Raw genomic sequence first — 13,612 nt, 5'->3', positions numbered from 1 at the left:
CATCTATGATATAATTATAACGTTCAACGTGTTAAAGGATACATTTAGTAAGATATTTAGTCGCAAAATTTTTTGGATTGAAAAAACATTTGTCCATTAATTCGATAAAATCATTTCTATATCAGAATTCCTGTTAATAATTATTATTTATATTTTCAATATCGATATTTATTCTTCTCCCGCAGAATAATTTAGTTATTCAAATAATTATTTAAAGATAGTGATTCTATAAGTTCACGAATTTTTAATATCACTCATTGTATTATTCGGTTTTCGCAATTACATAAGTAGAAATTCCGATATTTTATAAATTTTAATTATAAATAAAAATATCTCATGAATACTTGATAAATGTATAAAAAGCGAACGCATTCGTTTTTATTTCATGAAGTACGTGCTTGTACTTAACGACAGTGTAAAACGAAGATGAAATCATAATTACGCTTAGAGAACATATTCCATAGTATATATTCCTTACTATATAATTATGTTCGATATTTTTGATATTATTCGTAATATCATTTATATTATATTGGGATTAAAGTTGACTGACACACGCTTGCATCTCTTTCTCGTATTCGTTTCAGAGTTTTTGCTTTAAAATTTGCGTGATAAATATCCGAAATAAATATTAGTTTTATAAAAACGCGACGATATATATTATCGATAATTAGAGATTATTTATTTGATTTTGATTTTAAATAGTAATAAGACCGTGTGTATATATACAATATATATATATATATATATATATATATATATATATATATATATATATATATATATAATATATATAATATATATACACATATACCGAATGAGAAACAATAATTTATTACACATTCGACTTCCTGCGAATTATAAATTCTCTTTGCAACGTATATACATTATGTGTATGTAACACGTTTGAAGAATAAATTAATGAATTTATATAATAATATACAATAAGTATAATTCGTCCATACGTTTTCGTCATTTATGATAAAGACATTAGTTATATAAAAGAACATTAAAATTTAATTTTCTTTAGACCCGTGGAAGACTCGGACGATATTAAAACGGTATATATTTTTACACATATATCCATCTATATATAAAATACTGTTTAACACGAAAATCGTTAGTTGAAGTAACGCATAGCCGGAGAAACACCGATTCTCGTGTACATGTTTGCTTTTTTTCGTATGTATGTATGTACGTATATGTATGTACGTATGTATGTATGTATGTATGTATACATGTATATATGTATGCATGTATGTATTGTACGTATACATACGTATGAATTTCTTTGTAAGTATACGTACACGCGTATGTATGTATTGATTTATGTTAATATGTATATGCGAATGTTTGACGCGAAAGTAGACGTTGTTTTGCACGGCGAATGAGAGTTCTATTGCAGCGGAAGATTGGGCGTTCTATCGATAGCGGTAGCGCGTTAATTAATTAGAATGAGAGACACGACGAGACTTTATGTACGGCGTTAGAATGAGAGCCAAAGCTCTCATCTCTTCCTCCTCTTTTTATATTTTCTTTCGTGCGCACGAGTAAATGACGATATAATAATTAGTTTATTATTATTCTTTTATAATACTATGATACAAGATATAAGTACAATGGTTTAGTGATTGCAGGCTGCTCCTCTCATATCACAGCGAGGGGCGCTGCCGGGCCCGCCTCTAAATTACACCTACATATATATATATGTGCATATATAAACATATATATATATATTTATATATATTTATTTATATATATATATGTGTGTGTGTATGTGTGTATGTATATATATATATATATATATATATATATATATATATATATATGTGTATATTTTTTTCGCATGAGCCATTATTTTCTCACTCATTCTTGCATACTTACTCACGCACACGCATTCTTTCATCTTGCTCTCAAGTTTTCCTTTCTTTTTTCCCTTTTATTTAAAAAGGGAAAGTTTGACACGTGCTCTCCAAGTGTATACAACTCACACATTCACGCCCCTTCACTCGAATACAATGATTTTTTATTCTTATATATATATATATATGTATATATATATATATATATATATATATATATATATATATATATATATAGATTTATATGTATACATTTTATGTATATATTTATAGAATAGCTTTAGATAATTCTAAGTGAGGTGACCATCACTGTCGCGAATGGACGGTCAGAGTTCAGGGAATTTTAAGTCGACGTGACACCACGTGTCTTTTGGCTCACACTTTGTCCGTAATTACTGATTTCATTAATCGGTCAAAGTAAACGAGCTCAGTCTAGGCATCGCGTTCTTCTTTGAATCCCTCACCCCAAAAAGGTTCGACGTTATCAACGAATTCTTAGAGGACCCGATCGCGCGTATTTCGAGCATACAAATGTGATGTATTCATTTATGTAAGTGTTTGACCGTTTGCCTGTATATCTGTGTGTTTGTGTATGTATGTATATGTGTGTGGATAGGCATTAATTAAAAAGAGCAAGGAGTAACGCGAAACGGTCCGGTTTCGAAATATTTCCCGGAGTCAATGACTTCGTATGATTTTTGCCCCCTAAGCTATCTGGAAGCAGTCAAATATCGAATCGATTTACCTATCGATCATTTCTACGCGTTAAGACTAGTGTTATAATAGGAACATGATGTCGTCATTCGTTTATCCGTAGCACCACTGTATAATATAATGTTATGGATATATTAAAGGAGAGAAAGAGAGAGAGAGAGAGAGAGAGAGAGAGAGAGAGAGAGAGAGAGAGAGAAAGAGAGAGAGAAAGAGAAAAAAACGTAGATCTCGTTATCATTCATTTATACATTAATTATTGATATCTATTAGGTAGGAAAATAACACGAAAGAACATTTGATGTTCTTTGAGTTTTGGAACACTGATGAAATGAAGATAGAAATAAAGGGAACAGTGATACCGGACAAACCGTTCTTCTGATATTCGGCTCACTCGAAGAAATGACGACGGCGGGAGCGGCGCTGTAGTCCGTTTGAATCCCGAGATTAATAATAATCATAATAATAAAAAAAAATGCACAGGCTCATTTTAGAGCTCGTTAGTCACGGGAAAACGTTCGACGTTGGTCGTGTTCCTTCTCTCGTATCGTTATGGTCACTTCCTTATATGTCACTCGGGGACGGAGGATAAATCGTAAACTCCATTTTTCGTGGATGAGCCAGTCCGTGGGTCCGGTCGGGACTTAGCGAAGGTCCGATCTCTTCTCCTCCTGCTTTTCTCTCTTTTTTTTTTCTTTTCTCTTTTTTGTTTTGTTTATTATTATTTCTATACTGTACATAAATAGCGAGTTACGGATTTTACAAGAAAATCCAAGGATATGTCGAGGTTCACGCGGCGAGCCCTTCACCTCTTGGGGCCGAAGGTGGCGGTAGTCTCGCCGTAGGTGGTGTAGCTGCGTTCTCTGTTCTACTTGGTGGCTCTCTGTCGAAATGATGTTGAAGAGGGTCGCCGGTGCTCGTCGTCCACGACGGAACACTAGCCGAATTTTGATTTCCGCTGTTAGAGGAAGGTGTACCCGGCGAATGAGACGGCGATGGCGTTTGGAAAAGCATCGAGCCTGTTGGTATCGCTGGTTTGCCGTCGACCAAGGGCCCGTTGCTGGTTGGCGCCATCGGTTGTTTGTCCCCAGGGAAGCCTCCTCCGTTTCCACTGTACACGGAACCAAATATTCCTGCGTACTTTGCCGCGCCTACCGAGTGTGCCGGCAAACCGTTGTTACTTTGGATCACCGATATCTCGTTCAGCTGTAAAGTTAACGTTTACGCCTTTCGGTTAGCTTTAATCGGGCGCAATTACCTATAAATCGAAGTGAAAGAAATAATTGATCGTTAACAGTATCGATGATTTGTCCATTAATCTGACGATACTTTCAATGATACTGACATAATAAGACAATGAAGATAAAAGTAAATTGAGGAGTGGAGGGGGGTGTTGGAGGAAAGATGAAAAAATCGATAACTATAAAATTTGTCATTTCTTCTAGAAGTTGTCGTTAGCGTTTTCACGTTGCCACTCACCTTTTGCTGTACTCCGTTAAGGAATGGCGCGGGTAGATAAGGATAGAAGAGATCCGGCCGTCGCTGGAGGAACTCCGAGTCCTTGGGAGTGATGGGCAGAGGTGGCAGATCCAACGACATGCGTCGTCCTCGCCGCGAGGCTCCGTTGGTCCACATATGGGTTCCCATATGTACCTGCATTGAAATAACAAGAGAAAGAGAGAGTTCAATATCAGTTTGACCTCCGATTTATATTTATATTTTTTATTATTTTTAGCGCTAGTCTATCATCGAGCTTGCGAATTCATATGTTATGTATTGGCGTTAGTAGAAAAGCAATAGCGGCTAGCCGGTTTAATGAAAAGTTTTTGGAGCTGAGGATATTATGAGACAGATAGAAAGGTATGAAAGGAATTAGAGAGAAAGATATATATATATATATATATATATATATATATATATATATATATATATATATAGAGTGAGACATTTTATTGTTTCATATCTATACCTTTAAATTACCCTTGGTGGTGAAGGCCTTCTGGCAGACGGTGCATCGGAATGGTTTGTCGCCAGTATGAGTTCTCATATGGATCTGGAGCGCCGAAGATGATGAGAAATTCTTATTGCAAATCTGGCACAAGTGTTTACTCGGCACGCCTGTAAACATATACACACAGTTTCGCTCAGGTGGCCGTTCGATTATTGCTTCGTGATACTCGACGTTATTTTCTCTTTTTTTCTTGTTTCTCTTTTCTCTTTTCTTTTATCTTTCTTTATTCTTTCTTTTTTCATTTTCTACGAGTTCAACTTTCATAGTTTTATTGAAGAAAATTGAACAATTGACGAAGCAACGCGTTTCGAATAAACCTCGAAGAATATTTAGGAAATACAATTAGAATTTGATTTCAGACATTTAGAGTTTTCGTATATACGAAAGAAAGCAAAAGATGAGAGGATGCGAGGCGTGCAAAAAAGAAAGCTAGTTGCGGTAGTGAATTAGCGATGTTATTGAGACTACAGCGTAAAGCTTAGAGAGTTAAGAATGCGCTCGATGAAGAAGCGAATTAATTTCCCTTGAATTTAAACAGAAAAACCACTTACTGGGTGGTCTTTTTGGTGCCGGAAGATCACCCTCGGGTGGAGATCTCTTCATTGGTACTGCCGACTCGATTGACGCCGGTGGTACCGGCGGTGGTGGTGGTGGAGGTGGAGGTGGAGGTGGTAAACTCAAATCGTCGCTGCACATAGGACTCCTAGAACTCTCGTGATCCTGGCTTTGTTGTTGGTGTTGTTGTTTCGCATCGGTGAAGAGATGGGGTGGCATGTCGCGTATTTTGTGTGTCAGCATGTGCTGTTTCATATTGCCCTGCGAATTAGAATCGAAACTTTCTTTAAATCTCTTAAGGTTAGGAATATTAGAATATTTCTTTTTCTTTTTTTATTATTATCGATAAACTTAAATTTTTCATTGGTTATTCTATGGGAATAGTTCCCAACGATAGTTATACTTTTATAGCTTAATTTAATGGGTGCGTTCACCCGGTTGAATGAGCTGGAGTAGAAAAAGAAAATGACCACAAAATTTTTCTTATTGTAGAATACATTTTTTTTTGGCTTTTTTTTTTGTTTCTTTTGCTTTATTTTCCTCGTTTGAACCCAGCTCAATCGACTAAGTGAACTCACTATGGAGCGTTAAAGTCGACATTGGATGAAGCCTGCATGATGCTGGAGTCCCTTACCAGGAAGACGTGGTCCGAGGTGAGAAGTCCGAGGGCGGGTGGCATCAGCGGGGGCAGGCGGACGGTTGAATAGATAGACGTCAGCCCCCGCCCCCCTCCGGTCCCGGTCCGCCCCCGGTTCTTCCGTTCCTCAGGCCTCCGCCGCCTGCGTTTGGGTTTCTCCTCGTTTCCGCTAGTCGACGTTCTTCTCTCCTCGCTCTGATATCGGTTATTCGTTTGTGGGGCGCCCTTTATGGCAAAGGGCTTTCGTTGCTCCGCGCACGAGGAGCATACGTCCGATCCAGCATTCTGAAATTATCGTACAATAATGGCCTGATCCAATTTCCAAACGTTCCAGAGCTAAAGTGTTCAATTCAATTCTGAGCTTTTTATATTTTTATTATCGCGATCGTACTCTATCGATTCGTTTCTGAAAAACGTCGGATAAAGGAGCGAAGCTCCTCCTTTTTAGACGGAAAAAAATTACCTTCGTCGAAAATCCTCGGTCGCATATGCTGCATTTAAAAGGCCGCTCCTTCGTGTGACTTCGATAATGAATCTCCAGAGCAGAGTTGCACGCAAATGTCTTGTAGCAGATATTACACGTAGTGTTTCCACGTACTGGAACAAATTTTACTGTTTAACATCGACATCGGTTTAGTTATTCTTTTGGCTTTTTATTTGTTTTTTATTTTTTTTTTCTTTCGTTATTTTATTTTTTTTGTATATCATTTTTGTATTTTTTTTTCTTTTCCTCTTTTTTATATATACATTTAGATATTTCTTTATATTTCTTGACTCTTTCGTTAAAGCAAACTACGCGTCTTTCTTATCTTACGTATCGTAATTTATACACGTTTGTACGTGGAAATATTGTTATCGAATGCTTTGTAAAATGCAGCGCGAGTGACTCGCTATCGAAAGGAATCGTGCTGTGAATTTAATCGAATTGCTATTATAAGAATTCAATTTACAATAGAACGTTGCAATGATGATTATGATATTTGAATAATCGTTTTGTACTTGGAACATTCAGAAGGAGTAGGGAGAATATTGTGAATACGACTGTATATTGTAACATATTGTTTATTTAATGAAATACATATGAAATATTAGGCGTTAACTCAGCAAGAAATTTCCAAATATCGATAATATCCATTGCGAGAACTAAAACCTAAAAAAAAAACCGTTGAATTCAAGTACAATGATGCAAATCCGATCTGTCTCCATTCAAGAACGCGAGATCGTCGTAGTTTCGCGGCTTTTCTCGAAAATATCAAGGGCGTGTTGGGATGATACGTCAGAAACACAGAGAACTGGAAGTTGCAAAAGTATGATCGAAAATGGAGCTAAACACCTCGACGAAGTTATAGTGAGTTATAACGGACGGTATGAGTGCTAGGTCCGGCTACACCACAACGGGCATTGATGATGAATTAGGAGGGAGTGATTGGTATTGGTCAAGCAATGAGAGAAAGAGATAAAAAGGAATTTTGAAAGAGAGACAAAGATCAAAATTGAAAGATAAATAGATAAATAGATAGATAGATAGATAGATAGACAGAGAAAGAGAGAGAGAGAGAGAGAGAGAGAGAGAAAGTGAGAAAAAGAAAAAATAGAAAAAGATAAAAAGCAAAGGATTTTTGGCAATGGGGAAGAGCAACTGTCGTAAGAAAGAAAGATGAGAAAAATCGATAATCGGATGAGAGAAGGAAGGTGTAGCAGGAACTGCAGCTCGTCCTGATGCTAGCAGCGCCTACCTGCTGGCCCTCCGACAGCTAGGCCGAGCGGATTGTAGGTCGATGTGGCAGCAAGGACTGCCGATGTAGTGAGGGAGGCTAGTGGACCGCTGGCACCGCTGCCAGGAGCGACGGTATTCATCGAAGTGACACTGTTTATGCTGGAGGAGGATCCCATGGTGCTGGTGGAAGGCGAGGAGGAGACCGTCTGCAAGAGGCCTGCGAACATTCCGAAAGGATGCGCGTGATGGGGTGTCGTCTGGGGTGGCGGCGTCGCTGCGGATGATACCGAGGCTGGCGTCGATGAGGCTCGAGGGGTGAGATCGAGGGGTGCCCCACCGGTGGGAGGACTATTGCTCTTGTCGCTGCCGTTGTAACGATGATAGGAAGGCGATCTCGCGACGATCGAAGCCGTGCCGGTCGCCGTAGTCGTGATCGTTCGCACTTGATTCTCCAAAGCAGCCAAAGAGGTCGAGAAGGTAGATAGAGAGATTTCTTTTTGTTCGCTTTCCTCGTTCTCGTGATCCTGTTCTTCCTCGGTGTCCGGGATACACCTATCGCGATTGACCTCGCACCTTTCGTCGTCCTCCCTGCGATCTTCCTCTTCGTCTTCTTGCTCTTCCACTTCCTCGTTGTGTTCTTCCATGTATCTTTGCTGCTGTTGTTGCTGCTGTTGTTGTTGATGATGATGATGTAATTGATGTTGCTGTTGCTGTTGTTGTTGATGTTGTTGCTGCTGGGGTTCTTCCTTAACGTCTACGTCGTTTTTCTGGTGTTGTCGTTCTATGGTAGGCTGTCGGGAGGGTGGAAATCCTAGGGAGAAACCCGCGCTCGTCGGATGTATCGGTGGAAATCCTTGAGGTAGGAAAGAGGCTAATGGGTGATGCGAATAGCCAGGGGGAAATTCGTTCACTTCGTCTGCCTGTATCTGTTCCAAACTGAGATCGGTAGGCTCACCCGTGTGCAGACGTATGTGCTGCTGTAGCACGAGAGCGTTCGTGAACTTCTTATGACAAACGGGACATTGATGAAACACTCGAAGCTGTGGCTTCGCACGGTGTACACCCATGTGGGTTTTGAGGTTGCCCTTCGTGGTAAAAGCTCGCCCGCAGATTTTACACTTGAACGGACGTTCTCCTGTATGCGTTCTATAATGCATTTGCAGGGCGCTCTTGCAAGAGAGTACTCTGTGACAAATAACGCATTGATTTGGATCGGTCAATTTGTGTTCGATATTATCGACCAATTGTTGCAATTTCGATGTTTCCGACGTTTTCGTTATTTCGATCAGACTCTCCCAAGAATTGTCGTTGCTTCCGGGTCTTGGAAGGAGACTGGAATATATCGCCGGATCCTTGGCAGGGTCGACGATCATCTCGGCCGCCGACACGGTCGGCGTCACGTTCGCGTTCGCGACAGTGTGATGTGGTATTTGATGATGACCAGGTGGCCCAGGGAATAAAATCCCAGCGAAAGACGTTTGAACGCTTCCGCTGCTTGCACTGCTACTGGCCGGCGATGCTCCGGGATAGGCGACGATTTGTTGAGGCAAACGACCGGCCGTACCTCGACTAGAAAGATTTTCCGGTTGTTCCTCGGTCTCCTCGTCCACCTCCATGTCACCATCGGCCTCCAATCTGCCACTTATCTTACTATCCATACTACAGTCCTCATAGGTTTGAGGTTGCGAGGGGGGGTTAGCCGAAGAAGGCGGCGAAGCGAGATATCGCCTTGTTTCTTCAAAATCTTCGGTCTCCTCTTCCACTGGTTCCTCGGTATCCTCAGGTTCTTTCTTCGGCGTTATTCTATCAGTACCGTCCCTACTAGTCGGTCGTTGCTGATATTGTTCCTGAAGAGGCGAACGCTGTTCCATTTTGATTTCCTCTTGCTCTAGCTGTTGCTTTTGCTGCTGTTGTTGATGATTATCGTGGAAAGAGGAATGGTGGGAGTTGGAGAGAGCAGCTGGGGAGAGGGGCGAGGTGGCCGTCGGTACCGTAGTTACGGGTTTACTCAAGTTTTCCGGTAACTCTTGGTCGTCGCGATGATTAATAATGGGAGACCGGTAAAGGGGTGGCATTCCGGGTAAGGCGAGACTGAGTGGCAGAGGTGGTTGAGGAGGAAGAAATCCGTGGGCCGTAGCCGCTGGATGAAACGAGGGATGATGCGAAGGAGGCGGAGGTGGCGGAGACGGCATCGGCCTCTGACCCGAGGCTATCTGCTGAAGGAGAGGCGGATGATACTTGTCGAGATGCTCGGGGACGGGATTTGGGTTCATTTTAACGTGCGGAAATTTAGCCGTGTGTCTCTGGAAGTGGACCTTCAGGTTTCCCTTCGTGGTGAATCGGCTGCCGCAGACGTTGCATTTAAAGGGTCGCTCACCTGTATGGGATCGTATGTGGATCTGTAGGGCCGAGTCGCTGCCGAAAACCTTGCCGCAGTAACGACATCGGTGCTTGAAGAAATGTTCTCCCCGGCTGCCACCTGATTTCGAGTCGTAAGGCGAGAGCCGAGAACCTTTGCCACCCCTGAAGGCGAGCTCGTCCGCGAGGTTATTAGCCAATAGTCCTTGACTGGCATTGTCCAGCACCTCTTGCGCTCGTTTCTGTAGCATTTCCAAGGTGTTGGGTTCGTGAAGCGGCGGTGGATCCGTATTGGTTATTATCGAGGACGCCAAGGACGAGCTTATCGAGCATAGCGGCGGCATCTGATGAGACAACGCTAGATTGCTATTGTTACTCGTCGTTGGTATGCTCGAGGAGACGTTAGGCGTAGCTGGCAGCGGCAAATTCAGAGGAGAAGCACTGCTGCTAGGTGTAGGCCGTTCTTGGGGTAGATTAGGCGTTGCCGGCGCCGGCGAGCTTTGTTGACGATGACTGCTGCTGGGTGATCGACAGGAAGGTGGCGAGGTCAATGTAGACAATGCCTTTGGATGTAGGACAGGAGACGGCGAAGCTTCCTTGCTATTGGGTGGCTCAGCTGTCGACGATTGTGGCACGGATTGGCCATGAGTAATAGATAATTGTTGTTGCAGCTGACTTATCAGCTGCAATTGAAAAACCTGCTGATGTTGAAGCGTGTATAGCGTACTTTGCAAGAGGGCCAAGTCTTGTAGAGCTGCCTCGCTGTCCGCACCACCGGCGAGTGCAGTGGCCGCAAATTGAGCGACGGCCACTTTCGTATTTTGAAGGGCTTCGAGTGTGACGTGACTAGTACCAGCCGGTGGAAAGATCCCGCTACTCGCTCCACCCTCGACGAAGTTGTTATTGTTTTCCGCGTCCTGCCGATGGTGCATTTGCTTTCGCGAGCCTTCTTCGTCCTCGTCCTGTTCGTCTTGCTCGTCGACGCCTTCCTCATCTTCCTCCAAAGGATCCTCTTGATCCTTCTCATCCTCATCTCCGTGATGAGTTCGAGCCGCTGTAAGATCAACCGCTTCGTCTCCTCCTCCACCGCCGCCACTCTCCTCGCCGTCCGATATGAAATCATTTTCCTCTCCTGCAACAAAAAGACGATGGGATTCCTTTAATTAACGCAATCATTTCTTTTCCTCGATTATTCTTCTCGACAAATATCATTTTTGATAAATCTTTCACTGAAGTACACACAAGAAGAATAGTCAAAGGCCGCGATTTTTAAAAATTTCACTTCACGAGCGAATGACCATCAAGGACAGAAAAAAAACGATAACTTGTGGTTTCATATTATATTCAGGACATACATTGCAACCGTGATAGCATGTCAAATGAAGTAGATAAATATTTTCTCGAGCACGTCGGAGAATCGTCGTCTTTTATCGCGAACACGTCGAGTGTAGGTTCGAAACGGAGAGAACGTGGTTCGTGGTTCATTTCGACGTTCGTTTCGACGTTCGAAAGGAACGATCGATTGGTATCGTTATTCGCTCTTTAGAGAGAGAAGCGATCGCAAAACGGAGAAACTTTTACGAACGGTCGTGTGGCCGAGGGCCGTTTGCCATTTGTGTCAATGATAAAAAAATGTAAAAGCGTGCTCATTAGTATTCTTCGCGAGAAGGGTGAAGCTCACGATTAATCTCACACCATTTCGTACTAACAATATCCAAGCCAACAACGATCGCCGACCTTCCATGCAAATAATGAAAAATGGAAATCGCACGATTGCTATTCTCCTCGTCGATAGTTAGATGTAGGATCGGTTTTGTACCGTTCAAATCGAATCTTAACGATCGAAAAGTTTTGTCGAACACATAATTATATATTCAATCACTATTATAGTCAACACGATGTTTTTAATATTTTCGAAAAGGAGAATAAGAAACGATAAAAGAGAAATTCGAGATAAACAGTTAGCACATTGTTCGTCCACGTTTCAACGCGACTCACGTGTTCGTTCAACGAAAGTAAAAGAAGTGCGCGAGTTTTCAAACACTTTCCAATTGGACACCCAGCGAGATCGTCACGTGAAAAGAAAAAGTAAAAGAATAACGCACTCCCTCGGAATAAAGCGTTTCTCTCGGTCTCGTCGAAAGTGATTCGTACCGGAGGATCGGCTGGAATAAATCCTTGTCGTTGGTTGGCAGCTTTTCTCCTGAGATTGCCTAATGCCTCGACACTCCAGGCGACGCGTTATGCTCCATCGCATGAGCTGCATGACGTTCGAAGAAGAACACTCTCCTCTTTTACAATTCCACGTCTCTGCCAACAATTCTTCCTCCTCCTCTCCCACCTCCCCCTCCTCCTCCTCCTCCTCCTCCTTCTCCACCGCCGCCGCCGCCTCCGCCGCTGCCGCCGCCACCGCCGTCACTATTCACCTCCGGTCGGCATTCGTGCGAGCGAGACGATATCTCGCGCTTCGCGTCAGCCCAAGAATAAAGTTAACGTCTCTTCGCGCGTAGGTGGATTTTCTTTTTCTTTTTCTTCCTCTATATACCTATATAGCGTTACTCTCCACGTAGAGAGCGCCAACTCGCGGCAAGATCCGTGATTGAGAAGAGTAGAGTAGAGTAAAGAAGAGAAGAAAAGAGAAGAGAAGAGAAAAAAAGAGAAAAAAAGAGAAGAGAAGAGAAGAGAAGCAAAGGAAAGCGTAGTGGGGGAAGCGAGTTCCGCGTACTCGTAACGATCGAACGCGCGACAGCTTGTTACGACCGGTGTCATCCAGCAAGGACGAAAACCGACTGATCGCTCGGTAAAGAAGCAGGCTGGGCATAGGTAGGATCGCGCAATACCACTGTACGCCGGCAACCTCATCCCCACCACTATTCTTGGGATCGCCAGCGATCGTGGCGTCCCACTATCCGCGCGAGTTTCCACCACCACCACTAGCAGCAGCACCACCACCACCACCACCACCACCACCATCACCACCACCACCACCATCACCACCTCCACCACCACCACCACCACCACCACCACCACGAGCACCAACACCAGCACCACCACCATCGCTAGCAGCACCAGCAGCAGCAACAGCAGCAGCAGCAGCGACGGCGGCAACGGCAGCGGCACTACCACCACTACCACCGGCATCATCACCACCACCACCGTCGCAAGTGGAGGTAGCAGCAGCAGCAGCAGCAGCTCACACCAGGCTACCGGCGACGTTGCTTCGGTTATGACAGGGAGGCGGTGCGGTTCATAAATCAGGGGAAAAGGGGCGGCGCTTACGTTAGCCACTCACCGACGAGTTATTAATTATTATCTGGCCGCGCTCGATGCACCCTCGCTTTACCACCCACACGATTCCGTGCGTTGTTGACTTTCTCTTTCTCTCTTTCTCTCTCTACCTCTTCCTTTCCCTTCCTCCGATCCTCCCTCATCTTTTTTTTCTTTTCTCCTTTCTCCTCACCTTCTATCCTTCTCTGTTTCTTTTCTCGGAGCTACGATCCGACACCCACGCGATTTTATGCGATTCCTCGGACTTGGTTATGTAGTCACCTCCTATCGTAGCCTTGCGATAAGCCAACCGGGGATCATAACTAGGTAGGACGTCGCCGGCTTATCCGTTTCCCGTGCGAAATAGCATTAACGCGATTAAGTGTTATCGAGTGCGAACATCGGCACTTCCTAAGGCTTCCGAGCCTCGATCTTTAGCTATAACTTCTGCCGTTTGCCCTGTTTCACGTCATTTTCTTACACGATAATAATTA

At 43.2% G+C, this 13,612-nt stretch overlaps 1 protein-coding gene across 6 annotated transcripts in view; it reads right to left on the bottom strand.

The window, feature by feature from the left end:
- Nucleotides 1-1,569: 1,569 nt before the first annotated feature.
- LOC124433105 (homeotic protein spalt-major-like) overlaps nt 1,570-13,612 on the bottom strand; it is a 60,822-nt gene continuing 48,779 nt past the window's right edge. Inside the window, exons 1-8 of one of the 6 annotated variants that reach the window (XM_046982706.1) lie at nt 12,006-12,809; nt 7,513-10,983; nt 6,240-6,373; nt 5,774-6,061; nt 5,136-5,400; nt 4,543-4,691; nt 4,053-4,226; nt 1,570-3,779 (exon numbers count right to left, since the gene is read on the bottom strand). In XM_046982706.1, coding sequence (XP_046838662.1) covers nt 3,363-3,779; nt 4,053-4,226; nt 4,543-4,691; nt 5,136-5,400; nt 5,774-6,061; nt 6,240-6,373; nt 7,513-10,983; nt 12,006-12,117 — 5,010 coding nt within the window. In that variant the 5' untranslated portion in view covers nt 12,118-12,809 and the 3' untranslated portion in view covers nt 1,570-3,362. Of the gene's footprint in view, nt 3,780-4,052; nt 4,241-4,542; nt 4,692-5,135; nt 5,401-5,773; nt 6,062-6,239; nt 6,374-7,512; nt 10,984-11,956; nt 12,811-13,612 lie in introns of those variants that run through there. The other 5 variants (XM_046982710.1, XM_046982707.1, XM_046982708.1 and 2 more) reach the window with 5 other exon arrangements.

Source organism: Vespa crabro, chromosome 2 (genome assembly GCF_910589235.1).
Source record: "Vespa crabro chromosome 2, iyVesCrab1.2, whole genome shotgun sequence".
Lineage (NCBI taxonomy): Eukaryota > Metazoa > Arthropoda > Insecta > Hymenoptera > Vespidae > Vespa > Vespa crabro.
The sequence above is the reverse complement of the archived record's forward strand: the minus strand, read 5'-3'. Positions and strand labels throughout refer to the sequence as shown.